Source organism: Takifugu rubripes, chromosome 15 (genome assembly GCF_901000725.2).
Source record: "Takifugu rubripes chromosome 15, fTakRub1.2, whole genome shotgun sequence".
Lineage (NCBI taxonomy): Eukaryota > Metazoa > Chordata > Actinopteri > Tetraodontiformes > Tetraodontidae > Takifugu > Takifugu rubripes.
The window spans coordinates 7,227,890-7,240,245 of NC_042299.1; the positions used below are offsets into that span (position 1 = coordinate 7,227,890).

Here is a 12,356-nt window from a genome sequence, read left to right on the forward strand (position 1 = left end):
AGACAAATGATGACAGAAGGAAAAAACAAGAAAGAAAGAAAAAACGGTTAGTGAAGCTTTAGAGACATCGACAGCATGCAGTTAGGCAGAAATGAAACGCTGAAACGTGATCATTTCCTTTCAAAGATGTGGAAATCTACAGTTCATCCTTTGAACTCTAGGAGGCGCTGCTGATTTTCCATCAGAAAATATATCCTGTTTGTCAAATTAAAGCAACACGTTGATTTTCCTGATGTAAAAATCTGCATTTAATGGAATTTTCATGCCTTTGTTTTTTCAACTCTCCAAATAGATTTTGGAATAGAAATAAAAAGGATTTTTTTTCATTTTTGTTTTTAATCTCTTCGCTTACATAAGAAGGGTAACAGGAACCGAAAGTTAAACTCAAAACCACATTAATGTTGCTGATAAAAACAAGATCACGTTGGCGGCGGCCCTCAGGGACGCTGGAGATGGATGTCGTCTGATCGTTTCTATCTTTTTTCCCCTTGAGAATGTAATCTATAGGTATTAAAATGCATGATTAAATTTCTCTTTTTAAAGGAAATTTTAACAAGCTAATTTTAATTGTAAAATAGCAATTTAACAAACAAATTAAGAAATTAGGAAAGAGAACAGATACAACTGCAGATGCTGTGATGCCACGTTGACACTTGGGGTGGTTAAAACCATTAATGTTGGAACACACCAACACTTTTGGCTCCTGGTTGATGTGTGTTTTGTTTGGTGTAAATTCGGAATTAGGATTATGCGGTGTCGTTTTTAAGCCTTTTGGCTTTCATTTGCGATTGGCTGACGTGTTTTAAATCCCTGAGATGAAGACTAAACCTCTCTGTACCACCCTTACGTAATCTTTCTCTTTTTTCCTGAGAATAAACGGAACGCAGAGCACGGCCATTTGTTTACCCGTCCTGTGGATGGACACGGGCGAGGTGTCCACGCTGGTGGCTATGGCTCTCTCCTTGTTCTTGAAAAACTCCCTCGGGTTGTCTGACCGCTGGGCGATGATGGCCTTTGCCTCCTGGAAACACACGCATGCGGTTTCAGTACAAATATCGAGGAGTGAGGTTGATGTATTTGGCATCAAAGTTGACTCGCCTCCACCTCTGACTCCTTCTTGTCCAACTGAAGGTCCTCCAGACTCGGCTCTGTTACCTGAGGAAGAGGAGAAGGACAGCTGTGATTGGTTGGATTTTGTCTATGATTAACATTTCATGGGGTTAACATTTGATGTTTAACATTTGATCTGTGCCCACAACTAGTTAAAGGGATCAAAATAAACACCTGACAGAGATCAGAGACTTACGAGGGTGGTCTGATTCCGCAACCGCTCCTTGGCCTCTTCCTCCTCCTGCAGCTTCTTCCTGTTTTCACACACAAACACACTCGTCAGGTCAGACCTCGCTCCTAAAAACTCGGAAGTATCCGGGACTTCCCAGATCTCACATCATTAGAAAATGAAAACTGGCTGTTTTTATGTGTCATTATATTCACACACCCATCTACCAGTGTTTTCCCAGGTCGAGTTCTTTTTGTGGGAATGCAGCTGGTAAACTTTTGTGCTTCGCTCTGTTGTTCTTTAATGTGTCTGAAATGATAAATGCTTCTGATTCAGCGAGATGACACATTTCTAAAGTGTGCCAACTTTCACAGGCATTTCCATGTTTGGAACTGGAATGTTCTGGAATGGTGCTGCAAGAGTGAACAGTCTAAATGGTCACTGTTTACACCATGTTCTTGGGGAAAGTTCTTTGTTTTTCTGCCTGACAGCATTTCTTTCTTCTATCAAAGCTGTCCAGCTTTCTGCTCATCAGAAATAAAATAGTCCCAAAAGGATATGAAAGTAGTCACATGATTTTTCTTTTGCTCATTGTTCATATGCTCCTCACCTATGTTCCTCGATCTGCTGCTCCCTCTCGCGATATCTCTTTTCTCGGTTCTCCTGCTCTATCCTCTCCAACTCCATTCGCTCCTCCTCATAACGCTGGCGCTCCTCAGCTGCCTTCTTCTTCTCCTCCTCCTTCCTCATCTCCTCCTCCCTCTGAGCAGAATAAGCATTTTATATGTTCCATATTCAGCCAATATTCCGATAAACAACATCAAAACATGAAATTCGTGAAACGGAAACTTCCTTTTGCTCCACACCCACCTTGGCCTGTTCCCAAAACTCCTCCCTGTTGATTTTCTTCATCTCCACCTGTGCATCTGTCTTCTCGTAAACAGTTCCCTTTGCCGAAAAGATGGGGAAAGAGGACGAGTCAGTCTCAGCTCCAGGCTAGAGGACAGTCTCCACAATATCCTGATGTGAACCTTGAGTTGTTTTAGTCCAGGTGTCAGCAACCTGAGGCACATGTACCTTAAGTGGTACGCTGCTGGATAATCACTAAGTTTTGTAGCACAACACCATTTTAAGTTGTTTACTTGTGGTAAGATAAGCCTACACATGCTTTTATTTTGGACATGCAGGGTTGAGTGTCATCCTTTAAAAGAGAGGACAAATTTCCAGGTTCGGCTAAAAGAACGTCAACACCCGATAGTTATGTAAAATTTAATATTTAGGTCTTCTTAAAAAAGGAAACAAATCATGTTTCAGAGGTTTTTTGTACCACGTCTGGGTTTTCTTCCTCTCGGGTTCTCAGGCGGCTCAGGACTGGACTAGCTACCACCGCCGTCCCATTAACCAGCCGCTGAGCGATGGCTGATGGGTCGATGTCATCCAGGCTGCTTGCGTTGACGGTGATCTCCACCCCCTGAAGTCAGAGAGACAGAGAGTCTGATGACATGATTCTCACTGGTGAGTCAAACACCCACCACAGTTAAAAAATACAACCCAGGAGGTACAAAGTTGTGAGGACAAACCAAAACGTCCTCGTTTCCAGATAGTGTCCTTGTTTTGCAGGTTAAAATTATAATCTGGTCCCCACTATATAACATTTGCGAGTCAAGGCACACACACATACGCACCATCTCTACATTCATTGCAGTTTTCTGATCCAAAATTCACACTCACCAGGCTGAACAGGTGTGAATACACTACTCTATATCGCGTGCACACACACATACACACTCACACACTCGTGGGTGAGAGGATTGTCATTCATTTGAGAAACATTACTTTAAAAAGAGAGAGCATTAGTCATGCACCACTGGAACACACACACTCTCTCTCTCTGATCCTCCTACAGTTTCTTTTTCCTGAAGCTTTGGTTGAAAGCAGATGAATATTCAAACCTCTTTGTGACAAAGAATCACAGAATTTTAACACTTAAACCCCTTTTCTATGTGTCATCTTGTAAAATAATAAAGTTAATTAAAATAATCACCAGTGATCAAAAAAGAGTGCAGGAAAATGTCAAAAACATTGATCACAGTGGATATTAATACCATACATGACATGATATCATGTTGAGCAGGACTGGAGTGTCATGGCAACGGTCAGGAGGTGTTCTGGGGTGTTTTCTCATGTGTTTGTTTTATGTTTAAAGTGGTCACTTTAGTTTTATTGGATACGACTGCAACTCTCTTTACCTCTGGAACTCCTTAAGTGTTCCGAGGATTCACAAACCTTGTCCACTTCCTCCATAACACAAGAGTGGGTAAATAAAGAGTTCTGGGGGTAACTGGCCCTTTGATGTGACTCCAAATCAGGAAGACCTCATTTCATGTAACAGCCTTTAATTATTGTTGTTATGGACATTAATGATCAGCTTGGTGTTGAGATTATTATCACACTTTTGTCTAATTCCGTGAGCTGGTTGACAAACCTCTTCTATTTAACTTTGTCTTTCGCTGTTCATCATTTCTTGTGATAAAAACAATTTCCTGGGATGATGTACGGTGTTAGTTTTAGTATTTAAAATTTAAACGTGATCCCAAATCCCTCAGGCAAGGTTGTTTTTTTCTCGAAGGGAAGCTAGTTGATTATTGCGCTAATTCCAGAAGCTAGAAGTACAAAATGTTATATGTAACATTCTGAACATCATATTTTGTTTGAAATTTAAAACAGTGACAACATCTTTGACTTATTATTGCATGTATATCAATTTCTGAAAGAAGACTTTGTATCTAGGGTTGATTGCGTTAAACTGACCTGGAAGAACTCAGCGATGGTGGCCACGTGGCTGGCACAGGCACACTTCCTGGCGTCTGGCACGTCCTCCCCGACCTGACAGACGTTAGGAGTGAAGAGTTTAAGAGTGGAAACAGAAGCATAATTGAAGTATGTAATTGTGATTTCCTTCTTCTTTGCCACCCCTCATTGGGTTTCCCTTCATTTGACGATCACATAATCAGAAGTCATTCAACTCCTGCACAATACAGCATGGTAAGCATTGATTACAGATAAAACCAGGGACAGGAAACATGTCATTCACACATTCGCGCTGTAATGAGAGCAGCTGGAGGAGACAAAGAACGGACGGCTTAGTGTTGGAAGGCCTGGAAGATACTTTTGGTCATTTTGCCAGAGTTGCCCAGTGTGGTACTGGTTTGGCAGTTACTGTTGCCAAAGGTTTTAACTGGTCACTTCAACAAAATTACCAAAAATTACCAGCAAATTCAACAGCTGCCTTTTTTAATTACCCCAAAGGTCATTTCATGTTCTGATAGGATAACATCTACAAATACGCTACAAAAAAGACAAGGTTAAAAAGAATGAAGGAGCCACAGTATAACAAAAAAAGACCTTTTTTTAAAAATCCTGCAGCCACTGGAGCAAAACAAAGCCTCTGTCTGCCTGCAGATGGAGCCAAAATACACAAATGTTTTCTATGATCGCTTCTTTAATCTACATTAAAACGCTCTTTGATGTTATCGACAAAGTTCTGCAGGGCTCGGAGGACCAGACGAATTTCCCCCGACTCACCCAGTTGATGAGGATGTATCGTGGCAGCGTGGCGTTGGGCTCCTTCAGGCTGCAAAAGCCATACATCACCCTGCTGTTGTCGAAGGTCAGCGTGATCTCCGCCAAACCGCCTCCTGCGTGACAAAGCAACATGATATCACAGTGAGGTCAGATCGCTGCTGTGGGGCCACGGTGGGATGGAAAAACTTGGTCTCAAACTTCTGTTATAAACCCGTTTTTTACGCGAGTGCAAGGGCTCGAAGTGCGTATTTCACAAAATCCTTCATGAGCTACTGCTAATCCTTGTTTAGCTCTAATAAGATTCTTTTTTTTTTTTTAAACCAGATGCACCGACCGGTCCAGTTAGCATCGCCTAATGATGCATCGGTCCAAGTCCGTCAGATCAAATTCAGCTGATGAGAGATCAGCTGGAAACGGAAGAGCATAAGAGAACAAGGCTGCAGGTCTAAAGAGAAGCGCTCGCAGCTAATTGCATTGCAATGCTTAAAATAGTTGTCAGAGTTGATTTGGCTTTTGGTCTGGGAGGAGCATTCTGGTTTGGACCTGTTGGGCCTGATTGGAGAGGCGACCCAGCGGGGGTCCCATACTAACGACACATCATTTAAAGTAATCTCAGTCAAATTAATATGTGTATTTTCTCTTTTGTGCAACTATGCAACACTGTGTAAAGGAGCCCTTCTGTGTGTGTGTGTGGGGGGGGGGGGGGGGGGGGGGGGGGGTCTGTAAATTCTATTAAAATGCCGCATTACTAGTTATTATGATTTTGCAGCAGCTCCCTAATTGTAGTAATAAAAGTGATGATTCTGTTGGAAAAAAAATCATACTATATGTGTCTAAAAAAAAAGGGATGATTGCACTCCAGCAATAATCTTCATCACAACCTGCTAGATGAATAAAAGTAGTTACCTCCTGATGAGGCCAGGGTCAGATCATTGCTGTCGTCCTCATATGTGTACAAGGCCCTGAAACGAGAGCAGAGAGAAAACACCAGCTTTAGGTCACATTTGAACCGACAGAAACCATTTGTGTGGCAGATTAACAGTGAACTGGAGCAGAATAGGAACCAATTCAACAGGTCAATTCAACTAATTTTAAAGTCATAATATGTAAAACAGGTTTCCAGAGTTTTCCATTGCAGAGGACACGATTTTAGGAGTGAGTAGACAACATAAATGGTATTTAATCCTTCCTTCCACATGCAGCCCTGACCCCTCCAGCAGAGGTGTAATGAAAGTGGCAGATCTCACCGACGTCTACAGATAAAAGAAAAATCCGATCTTCACGTTTGATATTTGGTGAGAAAAGTAAAACCTTCAGTAGTCTATGCTCCGCTGTCACTAAAAATAATTTCAACTTTTGATAAAACTTGAAACAAAACTTTTGATTTATAGCAGACTGGTGGTAATTTCCTGCTGGCAGATTTGACACTTTTTGGTGTAAAAATTAAAGGCAGGAAATTAAAACATGCTCATTCATCCGACTCCAAGGGAGCAGAGTCTGTATATTTCTGCATATTAAATTCATGCAGCGATTGGGGTTAAAGAAATGACCCTTAAATCTACAATCTATGGCTTTACAGAGGAGATTATCAGGAGGAGTTTTCTGTAGATTATTGAAGATTATTATGACATAAAAATGAAGTGATCAGCATAAAATGCGCAGGCCTGAATGTTGCCAGGTGACAACATTGGCAGCTGTTGTCTGACACAACAGTCAAGTCCGGGCCTTAACACCACACAGATAGTTGAGTTCATTTTAGTTCCATCTATTGGAAATTCTGATTTAAGCATTAAAATTGTGCATAAATGGATTTTTGGCAAGGTTTCAGTTTTCAGATCTTCATTCCCCATTTGTTGACATTCAGAGCTGAGGGACATTTACATCAACTCATCCAGCAAAAGTAAAACTGTTTTGACTCAAAGCAAAGTTTTAAAAGCCAATTCAAAGAGTCTAAAGAGTCAAGAAGGTGGCCTCAGAGCTGGCAGGTATTCCTGGAAAACTGAGCTAAAGAGACAAATATCTCATAAATAATGGATACAATGACACGCAGAATCCTGCTTGAACACAAGATCTGACTTAGAGAGTCCTCTGAGGCCGAGGACTTTGTAATACATGATTCATAAGTGTTAATGGAGGGCTTAATTAATTATGGGTGAGCCTTGGACAAAACACACAATCAACCAACAAAGTCAATTCTACGGCCGCTTTAGAAAACTATTTCTTCCCAAATATAAATTGTGTGCTTCCTACTCCCTGATACACACACCACAAAACGTTGCTGAAAACACATCTGAATAGCAACACTTAGACTGTTGCTAATTAAAGCTAGTTATCACAACTACTATTCCTGAGTCAACAATGTTTTAATGCTATAATATTTTATTATGATTTTGACTCTTAAATATTTACTTCAATTATCAAACTGGTTGTTTATTTATAGATTTCTTTACTAAGAAAAACCTCATGTTTTTCACATTTCATGACTAATATATATATATCTTGATATTGATCTTTTTTCTTAGTGCTGTTATACGGCTCCATCATGGCCGCCTGTAACCTAGCAACGGCTACAGCGGGCAGGTAAGGTTCAGGTTAAAGTAGTATTTATGTTAGGGTCAGGCTCAGGGTTCAGCATCTATACGTGATGGTAATGGTCAGAGTCCTGGTCTGGGGAATGTACTATTTCTATGAATGTCCTCGGAAAGCTAGAAAAACAAGTGTGTGTGTGTCTGTGTGTAATTACCAGCAAGGCTCACCTCACACTGGTGTAGCCAGGAGCTTTATGTCTGCTCTCTGTCTGACTTTCTGCTGACCTCATCTCTCATCCCTCCAACCTGTCTGCTTCTCTCTCCCTCTCTGTCTCTCTCTCTCTCCCTTGAACTTTCATGGACCAGAATGCACTGCAGTGGTTAAAAATTTAAACACTCCTATCTTTACTGCATGAACCTTGTCAAAGCTGAGCAGCTCATGAGTCAGCAATCTTTTGGGCAACGTCGCCATTGAAATCACAGTCAAAAGCTCCACGTGTGGCGTGATGGCGTGTTCTCCCGCCGTCCCGCCCACATTTCCCAGTGAGGTTCCAACGGTTCAGATGAGATGTGAAAGCTCTGTTCAGCACCTTCAGCTTCAGAACATTAAACCTGTGGACCTAATTCAACCATTTTCACTGAGGAGCGCCGCCTCAGCCTGACTCGACCAAACATGAGGGAGGTGATAGCGAACATGAGGAACGATGGAGCAATGAAGAACAAGAGGAAGCGTTTAAGATGGAGAGAGCGATAAAGGAGAGCAAGCGTGGGGCTCGCTCACTCTGAGGGTCTATAAATAATTCTCTTTAAATCAGACAGCTGTTTATTATTCATATAAAGCCCTCGTGACCTAGAAACTGAGACAGACCTGAACGACCATTTTCAGGCTCCTGTTGTTTAGCTGGAGTGCTTCAGATGTGTTAGCTGGATGCTAGCTTTACTGTAGCTGGGATGTACAGAAGCTCTGAAGGATGAAGAGCAGCGACCACACTAATCAGAGCCCGATTCATTAGGTTAGCCGGGGGGTGGGGCAGGCGATCGCACGCCACTTGTCCCGTCGATTCCTCCAGTTAAGCAGCGGCGCCACAAAATAAGACGAAAGGAAACTGGATACATCCTGCAGCTGCTGTCACCACGGCAACCAGGCAGCATCCCCATCACCATCATCATCTCTGCTCATGACCCTCGGGGCTGCGCGCGCACACACACACGCACGCACACACTTTACTATTAAAAGTTAATTCTTGTGATTAATTCAGGTTTTATTGGTGATTTGATGCCACATTTATGCGTTACATCAGGAACGGTAACACGTTCTGTGGTGCTGCTCTGGATTCAGTCCTGATCTCTGGGATTGTTTTGGATGTTTCCCGGTTTAATGCGTCCTCCCATCAACCCACTGAGTCAGAACAACCTGCAGATGCCATTTTGGTAATTTGATGAACCAAAATTCAGGCTGAACCAGATTTTTGTGATACAGACGTTCAGAGAGACTCTCGGTGCTCATTAATGCAGTCCAACATTCAGGAGCTAAGAGGACGCAGCAGGCGCCACGACGACCTGACACGAGCAGATGTGTACTGAGGGTTACAGGTTCAAATCCCATCAGAGCTCCAGCCACCACTGGTGTCCTGCTGGACATGTCAGGAGGAGAGCAGGAAAGCTCTGCGAGCTGATGTCAACACCAGAGTAAACGAGCCGAGTCAGCAAAGCGAATTAGAGGGAGGTGTGAGCTGAGGGATGTCATGAGGTAATCCCATCATGCATCTGTCTGAAAAACTAAATGCTTCCATGTGATGGGACAAACACTGGCTTAGAAATGGAGGCTTTTTGAGACAACTAGCAGAAAACTGTATAAACATTGCTGATGCAGAAAATTGATCACTTTAATCAATGACATAGAAACAAAGGGGGGGTCAAGATTCAAGGACCTTCTCAAGGACCTTTTCAAATCCCCTGAGTCAAATCCCCTGTCTTTTTACAAAAGTGTGTGTGTGTGTGTGTATGTGTGAAATAAAACAGTTGGGGAACAGAGATTCTCTTTGTCCGATTTAAACCTCACAAATCCATTTTCCCCCTTGGCTCTAAAAGTTAACAGCCATGTAAGTCCTGGTAGGAAGCAAAAGACTCGAGGGGCAAGAAAGAAGCTGTGAAAAAAGAGTGAAAGGAGAGGAAACGGAGGAGTGTGTTGTCAGTCTTAGACCACCAGGATGATGAGCGGTATCGAAAGTCAGCATAAACATTATAAACATTAATTTATAATGAAGGCAGGAAGTCTTGTGTAGCTACAGATTGTGTGTGTGTTTCCTTGGTTTGACTGTGAGGGTTTATCTCCTAAAATCACGGGGAAAATTAACATTTTATTGATAACAAATCCCAATGTTTGAAATCTAATCAGTTTGAAAATGTTTCCTATTCTATGACAAAAGATTTCAGGGTGTCTCCACAAAAATTTACCGTGAATCAGCATTTTATTCTGCAGCGTGTTCATTTCCCCCTTGTGGTGACAGTGAGGTACTGAAGAACCCCCGTTAGCTGTTAACAATGCCTTGACCATTAAAAGTATTACATTCATTTGAAAAGCAAACATTAAAATTCAAATATTTGTGTACATCCAGACTCTGGAAGCCTAAAAAACACTCGTATTGGAGTTTTTAGACGTATATGGGGCTATCTATGTATCCAGTAGAAGCAACATTAGCCGCCTGACACAGCAGCGTTCCTCTGACACAAAAACAGGGGGTGTTTAAAACGAAAGGGCTTAGTCGAATGTTGAATCCAGATGTGATCCAACCCAGCTTCCAAACTGAATAAACAGTCCTTCCATCCAAAACATGACATCATCGGCATACAGTGCTATTGTCTTTGTGTTTAGGTTGAATATACTGTATATCTAGTCAATTGCTAGCATAAATCAGACGGCACAAGAGAGAGAAAACTGTTTTTTCTTCCACAGCAGAAGACTCTAAACATGAAATATGAGTGTAATCAAAGCGACGGGCATTTCCCACTATTAAACCCTTCCAACATCCTATTTGCTGGCTAATAATGGATCCACCAGATGGGCGGCGAAGCCGTTTTGCCAAACCGTTAAAATCCTGAGACGGCAAAATTTCCAAGGAAACTTTTTCCATCAACACTGGAGAATTTGGTGAGCGAAGCAGCCGGTTCGCCGCCCTCGTCTGCCTGTCTCCACGTCTGGCACTGGCTTATTTGGAGTGTTGAAAGTGGGAAAAGGATGAGTTACCATTGATTTTCATCCCCCCACAGAGGAATACTTCCTGGACCAGCGCTTCTGGCGGTAATTCCAGCTCTCTACCATTGACAGAAAGAAAACTAAAAGCTTGAGAAGCTCTCAAACAGCACAGTTGGACAATGAAAAGAGCAACAAAAAATAGAATTTCCTGGCTTCCAAACAGTGGAGTGACATTTCACATGATGAAATGATTTTAGCATGAAATCTTGTGAGAAACACTTTTCATGATTTAATGCTGTATTTTTAACCTTTTGTTGCAAAAAATATGACTTTAACTTATCCAATCCCCATCCAATCCTCCCACAGTTTCTCATATAAAAGATGGTTCAGTATTTGAGGAGGTTTCCTTTACCCCTGGTTCAACCACCAGCTACCGGTTAGCATCAGCTAAAGGCTTCAGCAGGATGCCGCTGTGGCCCCGATGTAAAAGACTTCAGGCTGACGGGGGCTAAAACATCTGCAAGGTCCAAAAACTGAAATGAAACCAGCACAAATGAAACAAAATGGAGAAGTTGGATTTGAGCTGCAAACAAAGTAACACATTATTAAAAAAAGGAAATTAGCTTTGGTCCCAAAACAGGAGGTTTCATTTCTCTCTGGGCCTCAGGCTGGAATATTCAAGCATTTATGATGTGATTCCGGTTTACAACCAGGGAAACAAGAACACTGGAGAAGGATTTATGGCCGGTTCTTCCCAGAGAATTACTTTCATCTTATATAGACGAGTGTGAGGATGAGTGAGAATAATCACCACCAGATAAAACATCTGCTGTAATGACAGGGAAACATTTCAGGTTGGTCCTCCTATTGTTGAGCTGCTCCTCTTGTTTATCGGAGAATGATGGATGCACCAGACGTGGAGGTGGGGAGATCCTCACTGCCCAGAGGATTTATGTGTCCAGAGGATTTCTGCCAACTTCTGCTAATGAAACCCGACTCTTCAGAAAAGCTCCCCCCTGCACAGTTACATTTTCAAGTCTTTAATAAAAAAAAATTCCACTGTTTGGAGCTCACAACTCAACTTCAGGTCGTTCCAGAGGATTCTGAGACCCACCAAGTCTTCCTGTTGCTGCGCTATGCTAAACTCAACTTAGTCCACCTCAGGGGAGACGATCCAGCGCCGGCTCCATCCAGACCAAACACATAAGGCAGCTGGACTCTCAGTTATCTCCCTCACCTCTCTAAATTACTCACAGAAGAATCCATCACGGTCAGAGTCGGTTATCGGTCCAGCAGGAACTCTGACTGAGGTTCTGTCAACGGTAGTTAGCGGTTACCATTAGCACTGCAGGCTAAGATGCTGCTGGCAGCGCTGTTAACTGACGTTCCCATCAAGTTCAGTTTGGAAAAGTACCCGATCTGCCCCCAACACAACCATCATGAGTCTGCAAACTGCTCTGGAGGGTTGGAAGGGGTCTCTAAGCCTCCCGTACTCAGGTAATCTAGCAGAATTTGTCTGGTTCTCTGACCCAACGGGGTCTGCAGTGTCTGTGAAACCATGTCTGGTGCACAAAAGAGCTTTAAATAAAGATTTAATCTTCATAAAGAACTCAAAACAACTACAAAGAAGATGAGAAAAACGACTCGATGGACTTCCTGGTATGCGAGTTAGCCGCAGAGCTGCAGATGTGTGCGTTTTGATTGGTCATGCACGCCACAATCAGCTCGAGACCAAAAAAAAAGAAATCCATTAATCAGTCAGAACGAC

General features: G+C 42.4%; 1 protein-coding gene across 5 annotated transcripts in view; it reads right to left on the reverse strand.

The window, feature by feature from the left end:
- The window catches only part of dbn1 (drebrin 1), a 37,675-nt gene that overhangs the window by 5,774 nt on the left and 19,545 nt on the right, over positions 1–12,356 (reverse strand). For 4 of the 5 annotated variants that reach the window (XM_029848175.1, XM_011611191.2, XM_029848172.1 and 1 more), the window contains exons 2-11: positions 5,771–5,826; positions 4,865–4,977; positions 4,091–4,165; positions 2,607–2,750; positions 2,150–2,227; positions 1,890–2,041; positions 1,499–1,588; positions 1,307–1,364; positions 1,099–1,155; positions 907–1,021 (exon numbers count right to left, since the gene is read on the reverse strand). In XM_029848175.1, the coding sequence (XP_029704035.1) occupies positions 907–1,021; positions 1,099–1,155; positions 1,307–1,364; positions 1,499–1,588; positions 1,890–2,041; positions 2,150–2,227; positions 2,607–2,750; positions 4,091–4,165; positions 4,865–4,977; positions 5,771–5,826 (938 nt within the window). The remainder of the gene's footprint in view (positions 1–906; positions 1,022–1,098; positions 1,156–1,306; positions 1,365–1,498; positions 1,589–1,889; positions 2,042–2,149; positions 2,228–2,606; positions 2,751–4,090; positions 4,166–4,864; positions 4,978–5,770; positions 5,827–12,356) is intronic. The other variant, XM_029848173.1, reaches the window with a different exon arrangement.